This window comes from Vanacampus margaritifer, chromosome 17, assembly GCF_051991255.1.
Source record: "Vanacampus margaritifer isolate UIUO_Vmar chromosome 17, RoL_Vmar_1.0, whole genome shotgun sequence".
Taxonomy (NCBI): Eukaryota; Metazoa; Chordata; class Actinopteri; order Syngnathiformes; family Syngnathidae; genus Vanacampus; species Vanacampus margaritifer.
Window position 1 is genome coordinate 9,303,684 of NC_135448.1, and position 27,033 is coordinate 9,330,716.

A 27,033-nucleotide genomic window follows, 5' to 3' on the forward strand; every position below is an offset into this window, starting at 1 on the left:
ATTAAACATGTATGGTCTTTAAATATTGCAGATTTTCACATACAGTATTCAGGTGGGTTTAAAAGGGGGTTCACTCTTTAGCCTATATTTTTGGCTGTATGTACATTTTAAGTGAAGTGACAACATATTTAGACAATAATGATGCAATTATGTTGCTTGGAAAAAAAAAAAAGCTCACCTGCTCCTGTCCCAGCTGAGCTTGATTCTGCTTGATGATATTTTCTTTCTCCAGCAACTCCTTCTGCTGACGCTCAAAGTCTTCTTTGCCCTGCAAGAGGAGGACAAGCACGTGAGAAAAGGGTAAATAATGTATTTTTATGACTGCAGCATCAAATGTGTAGAAATAATTGGCTGATTGAAAATAATAAAAAATATATACAATAATTTACATAAGACTAAGATAGTGACATTCAGACATTCCCCCACTGAAAAAAAATTGGCAGATTTTGCTCTCTGTTGCAAACAAATACTAAAGGACAAAGTATTTTTTAAAACAGTCAAAAATTATGCCTTTGATTAATGTCTTTATTGTTTTAAGTGTAAAGGGACAAAACAAAACACGCCACGTCATTATTATTTGTGGAGACTGGGGTCAAGTTGTATTCTACCATTTTAAAAATGTGCAGAATTTCACAAATTCATGTTAGGGATTAGATAGATTTTAATATGAAAAGAAAAATGCAAAAGTTGTCCCCAATGTCTTAAAAATGCAATTGTGCCATCTAGTGGCAAAAAATGACCAACACAAATCAATATCACACTCGTTTTTTACAGTACAGTACATCTTTTTAATTCAAACTCAGTTATATGAATTATGAAATTACTGTATTGACCAAAAGATGCAGTCATATTTCTATTAGTTTAACTTTTTTTTCCTCTTTTATGTTAAGAGTATGAAAACTTAAAAAATATATTTTATTGTTTATTTAGAACACATATAAATTTGTGATTAATCGTGAGATATTATTGAAGACGTGCAATTAATTACGATAACATTTTTTAATTGTCTGACTCCACTAAATTAATTTTATTATTTATATATATTTAAAATCAATTAGTAATCACAATTTTATTCCAAAATATTGGAGTTGGTATGGGCCTAAAAAAAATCGGCTGGGCTTTCGAAAATACATACTGTACTACCTGTGTACGTGCATGTGCCTTTAAGAGGCGGGGCTTGGTGAGTTAGTGTGTGACGTCTGACTGGCGTGAGTGTGAGCTGTGGTTGACAGCAGGTATTACGTCTGTTATTGTTGTGTTTGTGTTTTACTTTTCTCACGGGATTCAATACATGGCTAAAAAGGTGACTTGGGCTCTCCTTTCCCACATGCAGGGCATTATAGTAAATATAGAGTAGAGCCGCCAAAATGTTGGGGCTGTCCCTACTGTAAAATGTACCTGCAGATGCACGTAGTCGTAGTCTTCCATCCAGCTTTTAACACACTTCTCACTGTGGTTCATGTTGTCCTTGTCTTGGCTGGACGGCACCGGGAAGGGTTTAGTCGGCCCGCCGTACGTGTCGCTGTCCGAGGAGGGCGACGTGAGCGGGTGGCTCATGTTGTCGTCGGGCGTGCTCCCGCTGGAGAAGGACCCCTCCATGTGCGTCCGCCGGAACAGCAGCTCGGCGCTGTTCCCGATGGTGGAGGCCAGCTGCTTGGCGTCGTCCGGCACCGTTCTGGACACCATGACGAAGCGGTCCAGCTCGTCGCTCTTGTGGTGCTTGCCGGCGGCGGAGGCGGCCAACGTGTTCGGCGTCCAGCTGCTGTTCTCCAAGACTTGGTAGCTCTGCAGGAGGATCTGCTGCGAGTCCTCCAGGCGTCCCAGCTGCCTCCTCAGCTTGCTGTGGAGGGCGGAGTCGGACAGGGCGGTGGCGTTGGCCGCGGCGCCTTTACCGAACACGATAAAGTCCCCCAGACCTACTCGGACGCGGTCCAGGACCGTGTGCACGTCGTTGGCGTGGCGCTCCATGAAGGGAAAAGTCCTCCAATGAGGGGACGCCGCCATGGAATGCAACGCCGTGACCGAGACCTCCACAGCCTGCTGCAGACGGTACAACCTCTGGACGGCCGTGTCCACGTCCAGCGCCAAGCGGCCCTCCGAGCATGTCCCCGTCGAGGAGGACGACGTGGACATGCTGCTGCGCGTGCTGCCCGTGCTGGAGAAGGACAGGCGGTTGACGCCGTCGGTGGCCTCGGCCACGGCTCGCGATTCCTGGGCGGGGACGTCGTACACGCCCTTGTCGCGCTCGGCGGGCGAGCTTCTGTGCTGGGGCACCTGCATGCCTCTCGGGATGTCGTAGACGTCGCTGGGCGAACCCGCCCCGACAGACAGAAGGGCGCTGGGCGGTACGTCGTAGATGCCCTCGTTGCTGTTTTGTTGTTGGGGTTGAGCGGCGGGCTCCATGCTGGGGGGGTAGTCGTAAACGGACGAAGCACTCTGTAATGATTTGATGAGGGAGGGCGGAGGGACGTCGTAGATGCCCTCCTGTAGTTGCTTGAGAGGCTGCGGGAAATCGTAGGTGCCCTCCTGCTGGGCGGGGTTGGCTCTGCAGGGTGGCACCGAGTAGACCTGCAGGTGAAGTACGTTCACATTAGGACTTAATCAAATTCAAATTGCAACGTACTGTGGCCGTGAATGTATGGTCTGCGTAGTGATCTGTTTGAATCCGGGTCAAGGCACCAATTGAAAAGTTCCTATTCATCTTAATTTCAGTCATTGTAGGCTTTATTTTTTAAAGATATTTAATTTACATAGTGCAATGGTAATAAGTGACCACTGGATGGCGCTATTTCATTGAATGCAGCCGAAGTGTGCGCATTTCGAAGCAGAGACCACACTTAAGCCGAACACCAATTCTTATTTTGCGTGAGCGAACGAGCATCTCGGCAAGCGACGGCGACTTGGCAGCCTGTGTGAAACCCCGGGGACAGACGGCGAAAGTCTGAGCAAGCCGGATTTTGCCGCAGCAGCTAACGAGTGGCTAGCAGCGGTTAGTCGAAGCCATAGGCCGGAGCAAGGTTATTCTAGTTCACGAAAACTAATAAAATAACTAAAAATCAAACTCCAAAAACATTTTTGAAAACTAACAAACTACATTTTACGTTAACAAAACTAACGAAATAGCAAAAATGTCCTTCAGTTTTGTCTTTGGTAATGCATTTAACACATAAGCCATTGGGGTTGATTTTAAATGTTTCGATATTAACCAGAATAATGACGTTTGAAAGTGTGTCTCACAGAAGTGACATCATTGAGCAGCAGCCAATAGAAAAGCACCTTCAGATGACATCGCTTCTAGGCGACAATTTTACGTTGCACTTTTGGCTGCAATGGCTTGCCTCGCCTGCTTTTTCACTTAACTCAGCCGAGACGCAATGATAGGTAAGACAAAGCATTTTTTAAATAACTAAAAACTAATAACTGAGCCGCCCTGAAAACTAATTAAAACTAACTCAATTTAAAAAAGCAAAACTCAAAACAAAATAAAAACTCACTATAATGACAATTCCAAAATTATAATAGCCTTGTGTCGGAGTGGCTAACTAGCAGCTAATGGGAGAAGCTAGTAAAAGCTTGCTAACTTTTGATTCTCTTTCACATTCATTCTGTGCGACTAAAATGGAGGCAAGTCAAATAATTCTCCCAAGCATTTTTGAAATAACTAATAATTGAGCCGCCCTGAAAACTAATTAAAACTAACAACATTTAAAAAAAGCAAAACTCAACACGAAATAAAAACTCACTATAATGACAATTCCAAAATAATAATAGCCCTGTGCCGAAGTGGCTAACTAGCAGCTAGCGGGAGAAGCTAGTAAAAGCTTGCTAACTTTTGCTTCTCTTTCACATGCATGCTGTGTGACTAAAATAATTCCCACAAGCCTTGAAATGCACTTCTCAACTATAATTAGTGACGACACCCGCCATATTTCTGCTTATAAGAAACAAACTGTTGGACGCCCGCCTGAAAAAATGGAAACGTAGAAGCTGTGGAAAGTAAAGAGTTTTGTTTTTGACTTTCCCATGGAGCCTTCAGACAGAATTAACCACACTCATGGAGCTTTAGTTCAACACTGCTGTCGGCAAAAGCTGTTATTCAGCGTGACCACAAGAATGTCATAAATGTGACATTTAGCGTATTATTAATTTAACCACGCCAATTGAGACAAACAGCAGGAATTGTATTAATAACTTCAAATCATCGCTATGACTTCCGAAAGCAAATCAAGTGCGATCTGGTCTGTTGGGAGTGTTTTATTACCGCTTGTGAAGAAGGAGGGACATCGTAAACGTCTTGTTCTTGTGTCCTGAGGTCCGCTTGCGACGGGGGGACGTCGTAGATATCTTGATTCCGTGCAGCTCCTTGCTGGCCAGGGTACGGCGAGCCCAACATTTGACCAGGTGGAACATCATACACCTGCAAAAGGAACATAAACAATTACATTTCTGGCTTTTACTAGTAGCAAAAAATAATTAAAAAAATTATTTTCTATTTAGCCTTCTAAAAATGTTTATGTCTTGTGTTTGTTAGGTTTTCGTCAGGCTTGATCCTTGTGTCAACCAATCAACTACTGCCGTCTTGTCCAGGTGCGCCTCAGCTCGTTAAACGACATTTCGACAATGGCATGCAATGAACTACTTGCAATGTGTACGCCAACCACAGGAGTAAAGGTAAGGAATTTTTCACTTTTTTTTTTTTGCTACTGCTTTTCATTTGATTATTTAGTTTTTCATACGAATATTTACTGCATTTTTGAATTTATGCATTAGAATAGGTTGGTGAAAAACTAACAATTAAAAGCTTTTCATATCGTGATATCTCTTAGATGTGCATATACAATCTGAAATGAGTTTTTCATTTTATTAAATTTTTCTCAAGGACATATTTTTGTGTATTTCCAGACAGCACTTGTTTTTGTTTGTACGAGGAACACATAAACAGACTTTAAAATACACGTTGAATTTTTTTAAAAAAATTGTTTTTAAGAACTAATTAGCAACTACAGTATATTGCACTTATGGACTTAAAACAGTATAATGTGGATAACAACAATGTCATTTCCATATAGGTAAGGTTTTAATTATTGTTTTTATTAGGGATGCAAGTACCAAATTCCAGGCCTTATATCAAGGTATCAATACTCGCGACAAAGGCCGATATCGGCCACCCTCTTTTGACATGACAAATTAGTAGAATAGAAAATTGCAATTAATTTCAGGTAATTTTAAGGAACAATGCAATATTCTGATTTATAGGTCTTATTTTAAAATGATCTGTCATTGTTTTTTGGGGGAAAATCCAATGTATCAAAAGTACTAGTGGTATTGGTTCTTGGTATCGGTGACTACTGGAGTTGAGTACTCTAACTGCTATCAGTCTGAAAAAAAAGTGGTATTAAACATCCCTAGTTTTTGTTGTCATAGAACCTCTCCTAACTAGGGTCCGACCGATATGCATTTTTTTTTAGGTTGAAGTAGATACCGATTTTTGGCAGAAAAAAAATACGACAATTATTTAAAAACATATATTTCATGCATAAAATTTTGTTCCCATAGTATTTGTGTGTGAATATTCATTATTTGAAGGAAAAACACTCCTGAAGTCGATGCTAACTTCTTGTTAGCATTTGAATGGGATCATCTTTTAGTATTAGTGCTAGGCTAACGACGTTTTAAAAATGAAGCATGTTTTGTATTATATAAATATACAGAGCATGTAATTCTTATCGTCGTGTGTTTATTTTTTACAGTTAACTCCAGCTTAAAAGATGCTTCGGGACAACAGAATAACCAGCATAAGATACGCTTGCTAACGCTAGCAAAATGGTGCATTCAAGGTACTTTCACAGCGTCGGAAAGTTCGGTTTTCTTTGATGATAACGTTTTAAGGGAAAACTAATCGGCCATTTGGCCCAATTGGCCGATGTTTGAAGGGCACTCTACAGAGTTAGACTTTTTCTTCACACTAGATTCTATTCTTAGAGAAGGCTAATTGTGTATGTGTGTGTGTGTGTGTGTGTGTGTGTGTGTATAAAAAGCAACAAAAGACACCTACCCCTTGTGATCTACTGGGTGGGACATCATAGAGGTCCTGCTGGTTATGCTGGCCTGGGCTGTAGGTGTACGACTGTCCCACCCTGGTGGGGGTCACCACCTGTCCAATCACAGCAGGGAGAAGAGCAAACATTGAGAGCTGCTGTCTAAAAATGACACCGGGTTTACGACAAACACGCCTCCCGCCACTCACAATCAAACTTCTGTGTGTTTTTTTTTTTTCCGGATTGCTCATCGTTGAGCCTGCTTCTCGTTTTCAAGTCCTCGTAAGGCCCAACAATCATGAGCGGCGACCTTTGAGGTAGGTAGGCCAGACAGATTGACATACTGCCTTGTTTAGGTTATTAGTAGCTTTTTTTCCCCCTCAAAACCTTCCATCAGACACTTTCGACTGAAAACTGAAGTCATAAAAGGTACTGACAGCGTAATGGAAATTGGAATGAGTCAGCCGAGCCGCCGCGAGGACGTCAATTAGGTGTTGTGCTAACCTGGAGGTTTAGGATGCCGACCATGTGCCAGCTGTCAGCCCTCATTACCGTCTCGCTCTCTGTCACATCACGTCATTGCTGTGCTGAACACCGTCGGGTGAAAAGATAAAAACACAAACTGACTCCAACCAACATGAGTAAGTCTTTACAGAATATTTTTAGGATATGGCATTAGGAGTTCATGTGTGCATATTGTAGAGTGACCATATTTTCATTTCCCAAAAGAAGACACTTGGCCTAGCCTTGATACTTATTTATTTTTTATAGGGTGAGCCGGGATCAAACTCGCACCCTCAGGTTTGGCAGCCCAGCCTGCTAACAGTGAGCTAAAGAACTGGGCCACAGCTCGAGACTGTCTGCATTATTATATGTATTATAATTAATATATATATATTAAAAAAAAAATTTAAATATAAAATGTTCTTTAAATGAGTTGATTTATATAAAAAAGATAAAATATTAAAAAAAGGTTAGTCCAAATTTTTAAATTGTCAGAAAACGTGAGACGAAAGAAAGTTTAAAAAATTACCTAAAACAATCCAAAAAGTGACCATAAAATTTCCCAAATGAATAAAAGCAGAAAATTACCATAAAATGTCCATGACAGAGAATTTAATAATTAAAAAAGGCAGAAAATAACATCATAAAAATAACTATAAAATGTCCAAAAACAAAGAAAAAATACTGAAAATTACCATAAAATGTCCACAAGATTGTGTGAAGTAAAGGCAGGAAAAAAATGTTTAATAAGTAACCATAAAATTTACAAAATCAAAATAAATCCCGAAAATGACCATAAAATATTTACAAAATTGCCAAAAATGTCAGAAATTAATAGCAAAAAGAAATGTCAAAAATAGCCATAACATGTCCAAAAAAGGAGAGGCAGAAAATGACCATAATATGTCCATAAAATTGCCCAAAATGTCAGAAATTTGACAGAAAGGCAGAAAATCTAAAAATGTATGAAAAATGAAGTGTGAAAAATTAAACTAATATTAATAAAAACCATAAACACGGAAAACGAAAGGTAGAAGAAAATGAATCTCAAAGTATTGGATTCTTTTTTTTTGTTTTAAATTAAATACTTTAAAAAATTTTTTTTAATGTAGAACGATAATCCTACACAGTACCCGCCTTTCTCTATTTCAACCATTTTCTATATGGTTAATCCGGTTCAAGGTCATGCATATCCCATCTGATTTCATTCAAAAGGTAGACTACGATATTACTGCATGTAAAAACGCAGACAAGCTCAAGTGAACATTCTTTCTTTCAAATCTTTGCTGTTATGGATGAATCAACCCAAATGCGTATGTAACGCTGTGCTGCAGACGGGCTTTGAGCATAATGACATGATTACAGCTTGGAGAGAAAATCATCTCGCTGGCCTCTATTGGCCTACTGACAATTTTGCCTTGCTCCTTTTCTGTCTTTAAATCCAATATATTGCCCTCTTTCCCGTCAGTGCTGATCATTCCTTCCACACCTCCTAATCCCACTCTTTCAGCCCCCCCCACCCCCTCCCCCTCCCCTCCCTGCAGACCTCCTCGCTGCGTCAGACAGACAGAGGAATTCTGGGAATGTCCTTCTCTGGGCCCAGAACTGCTTTTTCCACCCCCATTCGCTACCGTCGCCTCACCGGAACGAGCGAGGTTCAAAATAGGAATTGTACGAATGCGAACGAGACTTTAGTCATCGTATCCACTCTTCAAAGCTGGCTTAGGAGCCAAATAGTGCCTCTGATAATGAAGAAAAGCTCAGACAGCACAGAATGGGATTAATGTTTCAGGGAAAGCAGAAGCGAGTTGAAGGGGACTGGTCTGTTAAAGAGATTTATGAAACAAAAAAAAAAGTCAAGGGGGGAGAGGGAACGGCGAGGAATGGAAAATAGGAGTATGTTGCTCAGTATGGAAAGGAATGCCATTCAACGTTGGAGTCCAAAGTCAAGTTCATATGGTTCTAATCAAAGCCATTTCAACAAGCTTGAGGTGATTTAAGGTGTTCATTGCTAGCATACCTGCAGCACGCAACAGAAACGTACACCGAGGCCGAAATAAACTGCTCGTGGAATAAATAGGCTTTTTGCTTTTTGCTCTTCTCACGCACGGTCGGTCAAATAGACTCCCACAATCTCCTGCTGTATGTAACTGAGACACAGTCATCTTACAAAAATAGCAACACGTACCGTTTGCTTAATGTTACTTTAAAATACGATAATGGAATGCTAACATGGAACGTGGAAGCTGAGATAACTTTCGGTAAATGGTACCAAGGGGGAGGAGTTAGATTATGAAAAGCAGTGGGACCATAACAGAGCCTTGAGGCACACCTGAAGAGACTGGGTGCAAGTTAGATGAAAAGGAGAGGAAATGGTGTAAGTCAATAAATTTTGTCTCAATTTTTAACTGTGTGCGGTGGAACTCTTCCCTTTTTTTCAGAATTTAGATGAAAAGGACTTAAGATAGATGAACCCATCACACCCATACTGCAATGGTATAGGCTCCAGCTTACAGACAAAATGGATGGATAGTAAGGGGTGTGTCAAAAAATCGATTCTCATTTAGTACGATTCAGAATGGATTTTAAATGTCCCAAATTCGATTTTATTTAAATTATTTTATACTGTCTTGCCCTTGTTTGTGTGTGCCTTTTATTGAGAGCGTTGTACACGATTTGGCCACTTAGGGGCAGTGTGGTTCCGCGCATTCTGATACACAGTTAAGCTGTAGCCGCAAAAAGGCAAAAAGTCATGATTAAGTTATTCCAATAAAAGTTTTTTTTTGCAGTGAAAGAAGAGCATATGCCGATGAGTAATGTTTAGATGCCACGAGTGGCATGCTAATTAGCATTAGCGAGTCAGACTGGAGTAGCTCATGACAATTCTTTGCACATCTATAAATTGAAGCGGAAATCATTGTCAGCCAATTCATTTTGAATCAAAAATCGATTCCGAATCAAATCGCAAACCCAAAAATTGGAATCGAATCAAATCGTGAGACAGTCAAAGATTCCCACCCCTAGTGGAAGCTGAGATAACTTTTGGAAAATGGTGCCAAGCGGGAGGAGATGGATGATAAAAAGCGGGGGGGCATAACAGAGCCTTGAGGCACACCTAGAGTAACTGGGTGCAAGTTAGATAAAAATGACTTAAGATGGATGAACCGATCACACCCAAAATGCACCCCCGTATAGGCTCCAGCTCACAGACAAAATGGATGCCTGTCGCTTGTACATTTCATTTCCATACTTGGAATTGTAAAGGTTGATCATCCCAGACTGTATTAAAAGTAAATACCAAGAGACGGAGAGACTGCTAAAGGTCAGTCCAGCCCTGCGGGTTGAATCTGCGCGTTGGCGATAAGAGGATATCTGGACTCAGCTGCCACATGCAGATGGCAGCGTCCGTATCTGTGTAAGGTCTTCAGTGACCTTTTCCACAGGTACGTGTCATCGCCTCAGAGCATCCGCACACTGCTCATTTATCACCCCCCCCCATCTCCTCCTTTTGTTTACCCAGCACGCTGTTGCTCCGAGGCGGGCCGGCCACTGTCATAATTGGTGCTTTGTAAATATTTACCGGCTCCAATGAGGTTGCTGCGTTTTGTGGCACCCTTTTTTTTTTACAGCGCGAGAATGAGAGGCGAGGCGATGACATCATGAGTGAGCGAACAAACATTTGCTCGCACTAAGGTGACAGGCTCCGAGGATTCCTTCATGGGGGAGGTAGCGCAAACTGTGTGACTAAAGCGGGATCAGGTTCAGACTGGTGCCCCGAGGAGCTAAGCTAATATGCCGCTAATGCCCTATGCGCGGCGGTGAGTGAGTCACGGCCCTCCTGCTGTTTGCTTAGCACATTGGCAGGCTCAGGCTTTGGCAGGTAGGACGTTTTAAGACTTGCTTCGGCGTTATTTGAGAGATGCCGTCATAATGTCAACAAGTGCATGATGAGCTTGTTGTAAACCTCCTTGGATTTTATGTACTGCACTCACAGCACATTTTACAGTGTGTAATGTAGTAGTGATGATATCAAGAAGCAGTTGACTTGAGATTATATGTGGTATTAGAAAGTAACAACAAAAATAACCAGAGAATCCGATTTCTGGAGAAATTATATGCGAAAGCTGAGAGGTTGAATGAAAACTTGCGGAATGATTTGGAATGTTATCAAATGATATGAAATGATATACAATGACCCGGAATGAGCTGAACATTTTGAAGGTGGAATGGACTGAATCGGTCAGAAAATGTAGAAATCATAGGAGAAAAACTTTTTGGGGAAAAAATTTGGGGGAAAAATTGCGGAAGGGATAAATTGAACAGTGAGAATGGTTTGAATCAGTCAGAAAATTTAAAAATGTGGAGACAAACACACACAAAAACCTTTTTGGGCTTGCATTTTGAAATTTTGGAAAAAAAAATTGGGGTAGGGATAAGATGAACAGTTGAAAGTTGGAATGGTTTGAATTGGTCACAATGTAGAAATAAGAGGGGGAAAAAATAATAAAATGTTGCATTTTATTCTGAAAATAAATGCTGTGTTAATCTAGACAGTTTAAAGTTGGAACAGTTTGAATTAGAGGACATTTTTTGGGGGGGGCTTTTATTTAGAAATTTTGAAAAAAATTGCGGTAGTGATAAACTGAACAATGGAACTCTTTGAATCAGTCAAAAAATTATAGTAAAACAAATAAAAAAATAATTTTTGCCTTTTATTTTGCAAACAAATTTGCAGTAACCATATAATACACGAGCTAAACTCCAGTCTCTAAAGACTATAATGCTCAATTGTCTATGAATAATCCTGACAGCCATTTGCAACATTTTGTCTCTCGTGAAGCTAAAACCAGAAAACCAAACAAAGCTCTTATATTGGATCACAGTTTACACCATATTGTGCAGTTATATCTTTTAACTGAAGATTCATCAATGTAATGAAAGATCTCTCATGATAAAGAAGCAACACGTGTGTGTGTGTGTTTCAAAAGAACAGGAAGACATCATATCACACTTGTTCATTGGTCTCTCCCATAATAGCTTACTGACATAAATCTACAAGCCTAATGAGAGCTTGCCAAAAGATGGCGACAATGACACTTCCGCACTTTGGGCAACTCCTCATTCACGAGTCTTTATCTCGTCTCTCCCACTGCCATCAATCACAATCTCTCGTCCTCCTATCAGGATGTTGACGACGCTTTAGACGCAATGACATCAGTTCTGTTAGGCAAGCGTGGAATTGCTGTAGGGAGTGCAGTTGCCTATTAACTCATTCACTGCCATTGACGGCTATAGACGTCAAAAATTCATTTGAACCATTTCTATTTAACATTTTTTCCCACTTTTGTTAACAAGAGTATGAAAACCTAGAATTTTTTTTATTGTATTCGAACAGATATAAAATTTGTGATTAATCGTGAGTTAACTAGTGAAGTCATGCGATTAATTACAATTAAAAAATTTAAATAAAAAAATAAAATAATTTTTACAATTTTTTTTTTTTTTTAAAGAAAACATTAAAAATTAGGGGCATCAGGCAATTAAAATTTGTAATCGTAATTAATCGCATGATTTCACTAGTTAACTCACGATTAATCATAAATTTTATATCTGTTCTAAAAGTACAAAAAAATCTAGGTTTTCATACTCTTGTTAACAAAAATGAAAAAAAAAAAAAGGTTAAACTAATAGAAATAGTTCAAAATAATTTTTTTAAGTCTATAGCCGTCAATGGCAGTGTATGAGTTAATGTGCAAAACTAATTCTTGCAATGATTTAATCCCTTTGCCACATTGCCATTAGATAACCAAAAGACGACACCCAAGCGGGCAGGCGACTCGCTGAGGAGGAGCTTCAGCTTCAGGCTCAAAATAAGGATCATCTTTCATCCGCTTACATCAAAGCCATTTCTCAATCCGGAGGAATGTTCAAAGATGACACGCGGCGTTTAGTTTCTCAGTAAACGTCATGATTGTATCGTAATTCCCGGGGGGAAAGGGGGATATTGCGGAGCGACAGATCAGCGCAACGCCAAATGGAGAACTACAGTACAATCGTGTAAAGCCGTTTTAAAATGTGTAAAAACCACATATGTCGACTAAAGTGGTAGGCAAGACCCATCAGCCATCCCACAGACAAGACAGCCAATAGGTCAAACCATTGTTAGCGTTGCCAAATTTTCCCAGCAAAGCGTTTCCTGTCATCCGGCCTCATTTTGCTTTATGACTCATTTATGACGAGCGCTGCTCTAAACCTTCAAGGAGCAAAGTCCTCTCGGTATGAAAACCACACCGCTATAACTGATTTATGATCCCCCCACCTCGGTCCCTTCTCACGGGCCAGCGATTCATCACCGCGGCAACAATGGCGAGCGTTGGAAGGAGCCGGCGTGCTCCAGGAAGGCATAAGTCACCTGAGATCGCCGTCCTCGCGACTGGCCGGAGAATATACGACGGCGGCAAACAAACAAGCCATTATTAGTTCCACCGAACGCAGCTTTATCGAGGTGAACGACACACTATCAGTAATCTTCCTTGGGATTTACGTGGGAGTCGATCAGTCCCATATATCTTTATGGCGCTCTTGAACACGTTGGATCTGTGGGTATGACGAAGCCAATTGAGGAAATGCCCATACAAGTAGGAAAGCTCTCGCGGGGGGGGGGCAGGAAGTGAGGAATGAATAGGCCGTCTGGTAGGCGTAGATAAGATGCTTGGCTGAGGTCTTTGAACTCTGAACCCAACCCATCTTTGAACACCATGACCTCAGAGTTCGAGTCAGAGGGGGGGAACGCAGAGGCGCCGTGGAGTGAAACAGACGCACCTTTCACAACTCAAGCGGAGAAAGAGGAAATCGAGAAACCGAGAAACAGGAGCACAATGGCGTCTCCTCTTCGGGTCAGCCCCGGAGTTCCAAGCCTCACGTGGGCCCCGCTGTGAGGCCTGCGAGGGTCAGTCAAGGACAAGGGGCCGACATCAAAACCAGAGGGAGATAACGGCGCCAAACCCCAGTGCGCATTTAGACACCAAAGCTCCACACCACATGAATGAGAAAATAGCCGGTTGCCAATCTGGATCTGCTCCGTGCAGACCAGATGACAAATTTCGGAGGAAATAAGAAAATACGGCGGTTGGATCAGACAGCAAAAATTGGACATGAGCTAAGCTGACTCAAGTTGAAGTCAACTTATTATAGCCGCAGTAGAAAAGGATCGCTGCTACTCAATTAGGACGTGCTTTTGAGTCAAAACATGGAAAGTTATCCTTTTGAATGTTTTGCATACAAATCACAACAGTCACAATACACAAAGCTTTTATGGATCTCAACTTGTGAAAGGAAAATCACTTCAGTTCAGTAGGCGTGCTAAGAATCTTGATACAGTTGAGCTCTTGTTGCTCGGTTACCATAAACAGGAGTCCTCAAACGTGATGCCAGCGGGTACCTGTTAGCCCTCAAGCGGCATGAGTAGCCCGCGCGGGCTTGTTTGAAAAATAGCTCACCAGTGATAGGGAATTGTGATTTTCTAGTAACGGAAAAGATTTATTGGTATTGATGTCTCCCAATTATCGTGAGAAATTATTAACATGATCAGTGTCTTCTAGGGCTGTCATTAACAAATCTTTTTAGAATTGATTACCCTTTCAATTACTCTATCCAATACTCTATTACGTCCCCCATTTCACGGCATACATTTTTGTGTTGACCAAATTCCCCCCCCCCCACAACTCTAATAAATGATTAAATGTATGATTAAATTTGAGTCAATTTGTTATTTCAAAAGTGTGCATCAAACTGGTAGCCTGTCACACTAATTGCACAATTCACCTACTGGTACGTGTTATTTATAATATATGATAGGCTACATTTTATTTATATTTCAGAAGAATTGTCATACATTTGTTTTTGCAATTTTGAGGGAAAATGCTATATTGGGATATGCAGGTATTTGAAAAAAAAAAAAAAATATATATATATATATATATATATATATATATATATAGATATATATATTTTTTATGTGTGTGTGTGTATATATATATATATATATATATATATATATTTTTTTTTTATGTGTGTGTGTGTATATATATATATATATATATATATATATATATATATATATATATATGTATTTTATTTTAATTTTATTTTTTATAATGTATAAAAAATTATTATTTATTAATCAATTATATATTTTTTTATTGAATTAGCTTTTTGAGTTGGAAAGCAATGATCAGGTTTTGGGTTTTACTCCAATAACCATTATAACATCCATATATCCATAATGATATGATGCATTAGTTTAATTCCCTCTTGATTCCAATAAACCTGCAGTGTACGGTATATATAAAAACATAAAGCCCACAAAATAAAAATCATTCATTAAGATGACTTTTTATTGTTTTCCTTGCCTTGCTTTCAGCCATCCCAATTCAAGCCAGACTCTGAAAGTGACTGCCAAAAAAAAGCCAAAATAGAAGAGAAATGAAGGTGAATTGGAGGTTAAAGCTTCCCCGATGTGAGGAATGTTATCATTTCTCGTCTTCCATTACATTAAAGGGAACTGCTGAACCATTCATACGTTTGGAAAATAACTCTTACCGCACTAATCAATTCTGAATCATCATCATCATCAGCAGACCTTAAAAGGATTTGTTGAACCATAACAGCCAAAAACAACTTGTACTATTTGGCAACACCAGAGAATGTTCAAAAACACTGGACTGTTGGTGCTTGTGTCCAATAATGAGACGTCATTGCAAAACAACAGAGCCTTGTCTGGATTCCCAACAATGCACAAACCAACCCCGAGGAGAACATTCATTTGCATGTGACGCACTTATCAAGACGCAAATCGAGTTCCATTATGGTGATATTGCGCTCCTTGGCAAGCACACATCCAAGGAAAAATTACTCATCCGAGGCTTAATATAATCTCCCTAATAACATGATTACAGCACAAAACGCTGTCAGTGGAAGCGCCTTTAATTTTCCATGCTACCATCAAAGCCTTTTTTACCGGCGTGTGTGGAAAATGGGTTGATAAGACCTGCTTTGTGTTTGCATGTGTGAGTGTGTTTTGCTTGACTGACAGGTGCCCTTGTCGGCCGATGGCTCTTCGCATCTTTATCGCAGTTTGTAGTGTTTACCCTCTATAGTGCTCACCTGGGTTCATTCAACTGATAACCAAAGTTAATTTGTTCAGAAAAGAAAAACGCCCTTTAGGGCACCAAAAGCGCATTCAACATATGATTAATACGTCTCCTGAAGGGCTGACGTGCGAGAAACGCTGGAGCTCGATAAATAGCAGAATGTTCCGTCATATTTTAAGCCCTGTGGCTCATTTGAAGTGGTCAATCACACCATGATGCTTTGATCAACCACTTTGTTAAAGTCAAGGCAATAAATGGTTGACTAGTAGTTTTCAAACTAAATAGTGAGTGGAACAATAGCATGTATTGTGACACTTTTAGCATACTGCATCGTCATGAAATGGGACTTATGACTGTTTACTAGGGCTTAACAATCACATTAAAATCAACATCATAATGTAGTATAATGCGATAATCACATTGCAAAGGGCAGCAATTAAAATAAATTCAATTTTTCCACAGTATACAGAGTTGGCAAATCCAGGTCCAGCAAGTAAAAAGCCTACCACAGTTTGGCTTTAGCCTCAGGTGCTAGCTATCTAGTTAGCTCCCTAGAAGGTAAAAAAGCACCATGGGAGCTAACTAGTTAGCATCTGACAGTAAAAACCCTGCCACAGTTTGGCTTTAGTCCCTGATGCTAGCTAACTAGCTCCCTAGCAGGTAAATGAGCACCATGGGAGCTAGCTAGCTAGCATCTGACAGTAAAAACCCTGCCACAGTTTGGCTTTAGTCCCTGATGCTAGCTAACTAGCTCCCTAGCAGGTAAATGAGCACCATGGGAGCTAGCTAGCTAGCATCTGACAGTGAAAACCCTGCCACAGTTTGGCTTTAGTCCCTGATGCTAACTAACTAGCTCCCTAGCAGGTAAATGAGCACCTTTTAAAAAAAAAAAAGGTAAATGAGCACCATGGGAGCTAGCTAGGGAGCTAGCTAGCTAGCTAGCACCGGGGGCTAAAGCAAAACTGTGGCAGCGTTTTAACTTTCTGGACCTGGATTTGCCACCTCTGATCAGTATATAGTGTTCTATATAAGTCCAGTGCTTAAGAAGAGGATCTTAAAAAAAAATCACTTGTATCGGAATATTGAGGTAAAAAAAACTAAACAAAATGTAGGTTATTTTTCTAAATCGTTACGTTCTTACAATGATCTGTTCAATGTTATAGAGTTTGGAAAACAATGAAAAATGCTGGTCAGCAAAAATGGAGGACACACGTGAGAAAACGTCACATTTAAAATACATTTTCGATAGTGTTTGTCGTCATTAGGGTTAGCTGGAGTCTATCCCGGCTGACAATGAGCAGGAGGCGGGATACACATTCATTTGTATTGCATTGCATTTTTGAAGCCAAAACAGAAGTTGGTGTGCACGTGCGTAATGTTTCCCTACAAAATTTGCCTACGACAGTATTGGCCTGGCATGCTTATGATAGCGTCGCTTTTACAAGTCTGTGTGAACGTGGATCATTTTGTTGTCGCCTGTACGTGAACAAAATGTTCCCACACATGATGAAAACTATTTCTGCATTTCAAACTCTATTGTAATAATTTTTAAACGTTTGTTTTTGAAAAGTTATTTCTACATTAGCAGTTAGCATTTTCCATGGCAATGACTCATCCACTATATTTTGGAGCAGCCCAAGAAAAATTATATGCTGTGAAAAATATAAACTCCAGCAATAAAACAACTATAGCAATGACTAACTATAGTTGCTATACTGTGACCAAGCTAAGTGCTATGTGTTTGCTACTGAGCCGTAACCTGACAATTAAATGCAGAAACAAACTATTTTTAATGCAGCTGGACTCCACCAAAAAAACAAAAAAAACCCGACTTTGTGCAAGTTTTGCTTTTCCCTCCACTGAACTGATTCCCGAGGCCTCTGTGGCTTAGACTGGCTCTGCTACACACAATGCGCACATGCACGGCTAAAGCCCAACGGGAGCCCTTGCACAAAAACACTACCCTGCTCTGTGGTAAACACCAGACCCGGCACACCCTTGTCCACATTTGTCATCGCAGACCCGCAATCTCTCTGTCATGTCAGCCTTCTACTTGTTCAATGATGGGAGTCGAGCACAATTGTGCACGTCATGTCGTGTTGCAACTGTATACCCACCCTTGCAAATGTAGGCCCCACCTACCATTTGATATTTTAAATCTGCACTGATCCCGTAGAGCAATTTTCTCACAGAATTCTTAACGAATGAGTCTTTTTGGCATCCCTGTTGCTCCTCTTAAGTTATTTTTCCAGTGTGATGTTAATTTTCAGGCAATGTTTCCATTAAGCGGTACACCCTGTTTTGTTCGGGTATGTTTTGGAACACAAATTCTGGATCTAGCTCATGTTTCCAGGCGGGATAGTGATAGTTTTAAGCAGTGTAACAGGACAACTTTGTGATGAAGTTCACATTTGATTTATTTTCTTTTTTATTCTCACTACAGTGACGACCAGCGAACAAAAAAAAAAAAAAAAACTAAGCAAGTGTACCATACCATGCTTGATCATATATGGGGGTAGGCATTGGCCAATAACTGGTTTGACGATTTATCGTGGGGGGGACTTCTAAGCAGTGCACAATATGGCCGGTTGCAGAGTTGAGTTGCTATAATATAGTTACTCTTAAACAAATGCCTTTGGGAGTGGGGGGTGCTGCTAGCGTGTACTAGTTAGCCCCAAGGACAACATGAGTAGCCCACAGGTCTGTTCTAAAAATAGCTCAAATAGCGATCAAAGAATTAAAACATAAGAATGTTAATATAAATGTATATTTATTTATGTTCGATTTTAAATGTTTTAAGTGTCCCAAAGACGCATTTATATGTTCTTTTATGTTATTTTATGCTAGAGCATACAGAAGGCTTTGATGCAGCCTCTGAACTGCAGAAAACGGGTGAAGCAATGGTAGTAATTACAAAAACGGCCAGCAGGTGGCAGCAGAGTATAAAAGATCAACTAGGGCCATGTTGCAACAAAGCTCATTTATCCACAGTTCTAAACATATTTGTGAATAATGATGAAACTTAGCTATATTCTAATGCTAATTGCTGCAAAATGGAAACAGATAGAAATATACTTTTTTCCTGATGAAAGAAGAGACTCTAATCTTTCTTTTGGTAGGTTCCATGTTTTTATAGCAATAGAAAAGAATATTCTGTAGACCTTGCAAAATCTTTCAAAATTCAGTAAAACAGCTGGGAGTGCAGGGGGTTGCTTCAGTGAAAATGGCTGGGAGTGAATGAGTTAACATAGACATGGTTCTTAATAAAATCAAAATCAAATACTGTAGATTGTGTTCAATGGGGAAAAACATGCTGTTTTTATTTACCCAAATAAAAGAGGACATTTTAGAGCTGTAATTATAAGACCATGATATCGAGATATTTGTAACCAACCAATACCTATAGTATGGGGCACTGGTAGTGAAATGATACACGTTAAGGATCTACTATGAAAGGAAAGGTCATGAACCTCCTTCATATGATCTCACCTTGCTTGGTGTGTTATCAGCAGCCAGCGCACTTCTCGGTGGCACTTGATAAACATCTTGTCCAGAGGGCACCTGGTAGATGCCCTGCTGCTGTGGTGGCACCTGGTACAGCCCTTTAGCCCCCGCCGAGGTGGCCTTCTGCTGGAAGCTCGAGCTCTGGTGGGGCGACTGGGCAGCGGCGGCGGCGACCGGCGACTGGGCCTCGAACTTGGGCCCTATGAGCAGCTTGAGGCGGTTGCCGGGGGCGATGCCTTGGCGGCCGTGCAGGGAGCAGAGCCACCAGCCCTCCAGGCCGCCGGTGTTCTGTTCAATCACGGTCAGGATGTCCCCTTTCCGGAAGGCCAGCTCCTCCGGGGACTCGGGCATGTTGTCGTACAACGCTTTGGCCATTAGGTTCTAGGAGAAGACAAAAACTTGAGTTTTGAATAGGGCTGGAGGATTAATCAAAATTTTATGGAGATTTCGATTTTGGCTTTTCTCAATCTTCAAAACGTTATAGCTGAAGAAAAACCATGTACAGAACGAGACAGTGGGTTTACAAGTGACGTTGTGAAAGTACCCTGAATGCACCATGTTGCTTGTGTAGCAAGCGTGTATGTAGCGTATGTGATTCTGCCGTCCCTGAGCGTGTTTCAAGCTTTTTAATGACACCCCAGTTGGAGTTAACTGTAAAACTAAAAACACAACAAAAATAATTACACACATTGTGTATTTAAATACAAAACATCGCTAGCTGCCAATGCTTAAGTCAACGTAACATCCCATTGAAATGCTAATGGACATTAGCATCAACTTCGGGAGTGATATTCCTTCAATTAACGAATATTCACACACAAACACTGTTGAAATACATTCACACAGGTTAGATAACAATAATCAAAGGCACAAGTTTTTCCCCTGTGAAAAACAAATGCTATCAACTTCTATTTAAATCTATTTACTCCATCCATGCATGGCACAACACAAGAGGCCAAAATGCACAGGAACAGCGGGTATTTCCCCCCCAATTGCTATTATTTTTGTATATTCGTATTTTATCATTTTCTCGCTATCCTTTCAAGTTATATTTCAAGTTTTCAAGAATTCATGAAATTTTCCTTTCCTCAAAATCCAAGGATACAAACATTTTTTTTTATCTAACCAACATACATTTATTTCCACACAACATGACATGAAATAAGATCCCAGGTTAGCCCAGTAAGTCCCAAGACTTGTGAAAATAACCAGATAAATATGGTAAAGAGAATGCTCAATGCTAAAGATTAAAAATGCAAGAGGCTTGAATTTCACGTATTTACACGGTCTTTTTGACAAAATGAATAGTGTTCAAGAAAACCATGCTCAACATGTAGGGATGACTGGACATGAGGCCTTGATGATACTTTTGAGTACTTGAGTTTTAGTAGTTGAATAAATACTAAGTTTTGAAATCAATGAATAATAATTTTCTGAATCCTGATTGCTATTTTTTTCATAATCATCTTCTACCGCTGAAGACAACGACCATTTCTCAAGCTTGTTTATCACGATCCTCGGTGTTAACGTTTCCGCTGACATGTTGGTGAACTTGAAGCCCACTCCAAATTGCCATGCAGATGGCATTAGCCCGCGGCTCTACGCCAGATGCCTTTCAAACAAATCTCAACTTGACGGGATTTTCTCAGCTTGCGCCCCGCTTCAGGGCACAGTTGCGCGTTCCGGCCAGCGGGGGTTGGGGTATAATGAGTCTAACAGGCAGATTTTGGCGATAGCAGATGCCCCGGAGTGTGCCGTTGCAGTGTTTTAGGGAGGCACTTGCTGCTAATTGCCACATTAAATGCACTATTATCCTTTTTAGGGCTTTTTATGGCTGGAAAAGAATCAACTTAGCATGAATGGGGCTTTACACTGGCGCATGAACAAATACAGTATTAGGCGCTGCTAAGCACACAAACAAGCTATGACTACATGCTCTGTATGTGTGAAAGGAGTGGAGACCTTTCCTTTTTTCCTGAGAAGATTTTTAGCAAAATTGTGTCCAATAAAGAGCATTTGTGAGGGGAAAGCCTGGCTCATCAGTGGCCTGAAAAGTGTTTGATGGCGTCAGTTTTCCATAGCAAACTCCAAGCAAGACCTGGCTAAGGGGCTTCCCAAAACCGTTCCCCCAAATGGAATTGTTTGAAATGTCGATGAAAAACGAATTCAGGGGGAAGTAAGAGGTCCTGCCAATCCACTTATTGATTAAATAATTGATAAAGAGGCTTGTCCCAAGGGTCAATTGAACACATCAGTAATGGTCAGCCAACGGTGACTGGATCAAGATCTGTCACGCTTTTGGGAGTATTTCCAGTCCCCCTGGATTTACTAATTTCTGTGAAATGCACACATTAATAGCAAACCATATAATGGAATATAGCAATGATTAAAAAAAAATTGAATTGGCCCTCTCCTCCAATATAATGAACTTGACTAGGCTTGCTAAAATGCTACTCTGTTGTCTACTACTTTGCTTTTATTTGTCATCAAGTCATTATATTGTATCAGATAAAGAATTTCCTTGCTTGTTATCAAGCCTTTCTTGTACAGTAACTCCGTGTGAGAACCAGGAAGTTGGCTTTGAGTTTTTTTGTGGTTTGCGCACCCTCATTGGCCTTCCTCTTGGCCCGAATCAAACAGTTCCCACGTGAAAGTCTTACGTCTTGTTAATGTCATTATCTCTCACTGTGCTTCAGCCATTGTCCAAGTGCACTGTCAGCACCATTAGCCAGCAACACCCGACACACTCACGACGAGTACCACCACCCCCTCCCGCAGCGACCCACTAGGTGCACCCGCAGCGTGTTCGATCGCGACCTCGGAGGTCACCGTGTGACTATTCCGATAATTTGATGTGGCCTGGCAGAGTCATCCATGAGGAAAGGAAAAGCTCCTGTCTGCGCTTACTACTGCAACTGTATTTGTGCTAGGGGCCGCTTTTCTGCGTAGTCGCCAGCTTGTGTGTGATTGATGCAGCGAGGAGAAATCTCAGCACAGACACAAGAGCAGCGGGCACCAGACTCCTTTGTCCGCTCTTTTGTCTCTGTTAATTAAGTGATTGTTCCCAACAGCTGAAAATGCGGAACTCTTGTATTAAGCTCAGGCTCTAAGAGACATCACACACAAATGCTTTTAAAGCCTCTCTGAAGGTGCAAGTAGCTCTGCAGCACCATCTCTACTTCCATATTCTCCTTTTCAGGGTCACTGGGAAGCCGCAGCCGATCCCACGTGACTCTCGGTGTTTAAAAGGCCGAGTACACTTCTGCAATACATTTATGCAAACCTAATCACATCACAAGCCCCAGAGCGGATTCATGCATACATCAACTTGGCTGTTTGTTTACTTCAGCCACAGGGCCCTTTTTAATAGCTCGAAATGGAAGTTAATTTAATCCTCATGCTTATCACAAGATGTTTTTTTTATAATAGAAAATGCTTATTAAAGTACTTTTGTTTTAGGCCTCAAAGATCCATAGCAGAATGCATGCAGCGCTTGCCATAATTTGTCTTCTTTATAAGAAACGTAACTGACAAGAAGATTATATTGTGGCTGCGGAATAAAAATGATGTAGCTCTGCATTTTCTTTTAGCCAAAAGCAAAAACATTTCCCTGGAAATGCACTTCTGAAAGAGTCAACAACACTTGGCATTCCAATAAAGTAGTCAAAGAAACATGATTTGACTCCAGGGCTCCCCCTACAGTTGTGAAGCAGAAACCCCTTGTAATCTGATACTTTTACACATGCAGAATAAATTGTATTGTATTGTACTGCATACAATAATGATGAACAGGGTCATAACGTGAGGATTGACACTTGCCCTAACAATACGTTTACCAATATGACATGCTTCTCAATTTATTTCTTTTTTGTTATACAGTACCCCTCTAGGAAGAAGAAAATATTTCATGCCCCCCGTAAACTCTCCACCGTGACTATAAATAGTATCATTTGTCTAAAATTGCAAGTACACCTCTGCAGAGAAGCTAATACTCCTTTCGCAGTCTCTGACAGTGAGAGCGCCACTGCCACCTACTGTAGTGGATGTACATTGACACTTTATTTTAGTATGGTTAAAAAATACTTTCTTTTTTTTTATTCTGCTGGAGTCACACACATCTACCTATTATATCTTAGTACATTGTTGCATATTGTTAGCTTACAATAACATTAAATTTGTCTTTTGGAAATAAAACCCCTGACTCATTTTTGCTAAAAATTTAGGCTTACCATTCTACTGTATTCAGATGTTGGTCATTACAGTACACACACACACACAAAGAGGCTAGCTGATGTAAACCGTTTGAAAACCACTACAGTACTTTAAATGATTCAAGGTTGCCATTATTACAAATTAGCAATAATGCCATTGTAAAAATTAGTATGTTTTTGTTGTTGTTGTTTAAACACATTTGATAGTCCGGCTCTTGGAGAAAAAAAAAAACCTCATTCATCATCTGTTGTGGTAAATCTCACTGACTTCCTCCAGCGGGAGCTTCTTCTCGTGAATAATGACTGTTTTATATTGCACCTTCACCCAGGAAACGCTGTCACCCATGGGTTGGATTTAAAGCCCAATATAAAAGCATTAATGCAAATCTGTATGACCAGCCTGGGAAATGCAATCAAAGAGCCATAAAAATTAGCATAAACAGGTTGTTTGTGAAAATAACGTCCCACATGTCCTTCTGATGTGAAGCAAAGAGGGAACGCGCAGCTCTCTTCGCCGTGTTTGTTTGCTTGACTTGTGTGGGCACGGCTGTAATCTGAGCACATAAAACCGAATATTAACCAGGCGTCACGTCTCTGACATAAACACAACACGGTGATGCTCCTCTGCCATTGATCTTGCTGTAAACACACGTGTTTGCAATTTGTGTGTGGGGCCGGCGGGCGGGCTGTGGAGGGAGGGATGGTGAAAGGAAGGGCCCCTCCAGTGCGACTCGCACCGATGAGTGTGAGCTTCCAGGAAGTTATCATTTAGAGGTCAGTGACGGGGCGAGACGTGCTACTGCTCCCTCAAGAAAACTATGATGTGTTTCTGGTCTGGACGAGCTAAAAAAACAACGTGACTATGACACTTCTTCAACATTAAGATAGGCGACACTTGGCCAACTGCAGGAAGCTGAACAGATAAGGCGCTCTGAGGCTGTAACCTTACTAAAAATACACCAAGAAACTATTAAGATGTGAAGGAAAACGTAAAAATGTACTGTATCATTTAGAAAAGACAACTTTTGACTGTTGGGTCAGTCTAACTTGGGGAACTACAGAGCTAGAAATGACAAACAAACAAGCTAATGCTCTGCTAACCCGTGGCTGTGCCTTAGCTTTTTCTAGCTTCCTCAGTCACAATTCCACGACACCCTTGTTCACCTCCGTTATTGTCTATTAGCACATCTCGTTCCAAATGACGTATTCAATACCGCCGGGAAGAACCAGCATTGTCGTCTTGCAAAGAGTTGGCAAACCCAGGTCCAGAAAGTAAAAACTCTGCCAAAGTTTGGCTTTAGCCACAAGTGCTTCGACTCAACCGGCAGGTAAACATGCTCATTCACTTGCCAGTTGAGTAGAAGCACCTGTGGCTAAAGCTAAACTGTGGCAGGGTATTTACTTTCTGGACCTGGATTTGTCTCCTCTGATCAGCATGAAGCCTTTCACATAGTGAGTGCCCCGCAAATTCTGTACTGTACTGTAGAAAGTTGCTATATTACAACATTTGGCCCAAATAATCTTTCTCCCCAAGCCATGTCTTCAAAGATGGAATCTGGATCTCTAGTCTCTCAAATTACTCGGTATGCCAAGATAAAATAAGACGCAAAAGCAAGAATTTGTTTTGCTTTCCTTTGCCAGGCTTCCTTCTGCCTCCGTCGACATCTGGTTTAAGGGCCTTGCGTGTTTTCACCAGTTGACTGCATGCAATAGCGCAAAGCGGAACTGTCTGGATCTGCACCTGGATCACTGCATACAACCTAAAGATCCAGCTGTATGACCCCGCGCCGCCGCCCCCCTGAACCCCTCTCTACGTACGCAGACATTGATGACTCACGCAGGCTTTTTCCATCAGTGTCTGGCCTCAGTGCAGACTGTGTAAACCTCCCTCTCGCTTGCCTGTGCTGACCAATCCAAAAATAAAATGGTCCTTACGTAACTTCACCGCCTGTTGAAAGGGCCCCACCTTTGCTGGCAGGGAGAACTCTCTGTGAGGTTCCGACTCTCTAGGGTGGGTAATGAAGAGGATTTTGACTCAACAAGCTCATAAAGTCTCAAAATCCCCTTCTGCTGTTGCCCAAGAAAGAGGACAAACAAACAAACGCCCCCCTAAAAAAAAAGTGCTTCTACCAGCTGTGAGAATCCACCACTGTAACTTTGTCAAATGAGAAAAGCAGCACACTCATATGGCCTCGTTTCACATGGTTATATATAGAAAATAATTATGGTAATGATGATAATGAGGACCTGATGAATTTTACCAGTCGTTCCTCAGAGTGAGAGGCCTGCTGCGGGTGAGAGCCAGTTCAAATAAATGGGCCGTGTGAAGGGTTCTGGGTAGGAAAAGACTCATGGGAAGTGGTTCAGTGCCCGGAGTACATGGTAATTTCTTCATTTGGACATTTTTCAGGAAGGTTTACCCGCGATTATAGCCTCTTTGTAACCTCTGCCAGTGGCTGTGTTCGAGCATAATTATATAGCAGGTTCCTGCATGGAAAACACAACATCAATGTCCAACGTGGAATTAAACATTATCTAACCTCACTGCTTCACATAGACAGTGACGCTTTATGTACCAAGTTGTAATTCAATTCAGAATAGTTACAGAGCTACAGTATGATGTGCTTTGAAATGGTCTTTAAAAATCGATAGGTCATTCGAGGCTTGTGATCACTGCCATTGACTGATGACAAAACTCGCACGATCTGTGTTCAAAATTGTTAGAAACAATAAAATAACCATAAAATGTTGGGGTTTTTTTTAGTTAACAATGCCTCATATAGCATTTTTTGTCACCCAGTTCAGCATTAGCACAGGTAGTGAAAAAAGATGAGGCAACATTAGCTAACTTGAATAAAAGCATGCAACATTTGTAGTGACTATTTTCTTCTTCTTCTTCTGGTTGTATTGAAATTAAGATTAACCAAATAACATAATGGCCAAACAAGAAAAATCACAACATAGTAATGGGAAAATAAAGCTTCACGAAGGACTTGTCATATTTATTTATTTTTTACTCCTCTAGATGGTGCTCTTAGTTTAAAGATAAATGGCATTGCTTAATTCCCCTGCAGCCATCTAGAGGAGCCCAAAAATATCACAAGTGCTTCATAAAGTTCATTTTCCCTTCACTATGCAATTGCCTCAATTTGCAAATGATCATAATTCCTGCAATTTTTAATAAGCACAGAAAATAACTTGACGTGCCTAACGGTCTGACCACTGACGGTACAGCGTTAAAGCCACAACAAAGAGGAAGACTACATGCTGACTCAGGAAATTAAATCCCAGGTGATATGAGAATAATAAAAAAAAAAGGTGAAAACTAGATTGTTTCCTTAAACAGATGTTCTACAGGACGCCGTGTCCAAACACTCGGAAAAACTGTGATGATACAACTTGTGACCACTCAGACTGCACTGATGTCATACGATTACAAATTAAAGCGACTTCCAGTTGTAAACCTAAAACATGACGAATACAACGTGGGCAGGACTTGAGTGCAACACAGGAAGCGATTGCAAAACGTCTACGTCTACTCCTCTTAACCCTTTCCATCCATTGTAGTCATTTCTTTACTGTCAAGTAAACCACTAGGTAGCTTGACATAACCCCGCGTCCTTA

At 40.8% G+C, this 27,033-nt stretch overlaps 1 protein-coding gene and 1 long non-coding RNA gene across 5 annotated transcripts in view; one reads left to right on the top strand and one right to left on the bottom strand.

The window, feature by feature from the left end:
• The window catches only part of nedd9 (neural precursor cell expressed, developmentally down-regulated 9), a 33,946-nt gene that overhangs the window by 1,825 nt on the left and 5,088 nt on the right, over positions 1–27,033 (bottom strand). Inside the window, exons 2-6 of the mRNA XM_077548248.1 lie at positions 19,184–19,579; positions 6,056–6,154; positions 4,262–4,417; positions 1,399–2,568; positions 179–268 (exon numbers count right to left, since the gene is read on the bottom strand). Coding sequence (XP_077404374.1) covers positions 179–268; positions 1,399–2,568; positions 4,262–4,417; positions 6,056–6,154; positions 19,184–19,579 — 1,911 coding nt within the window. The remainder of the gene's footprint in view (positions 1–178; positions 269–1,398; positions 2,569–4,261; positions 4,418–6,055; positions 6,155–19,183; positions 19,580–27,033) is intronic.
• Positions 168–26,248, top strand: LOC144037103 (uncharacterized). 4 transcript variants are annotated; one of them, XR_013288815.1, is made up of 5 exons: positions 168–300; positions 4,532–4,671; positions 5,751–5,837; positions 6,039–6,355; positions 6,436–9,858. It is a non-coding gene; the product is annotated as an uncharacterized LOC144037103 (long non-coding RNA). The 4 variants fall into 4 exon arrangements; XR_013288814.1 differs by having other exon boundaries at positions 6,039–9,858; XR_013288817.1 differs by lacking the exons at positions 5,751–5,837; positions 6,039–6,355; positions 6,436–9,858 and adding an exon at positions 25,051–26,248.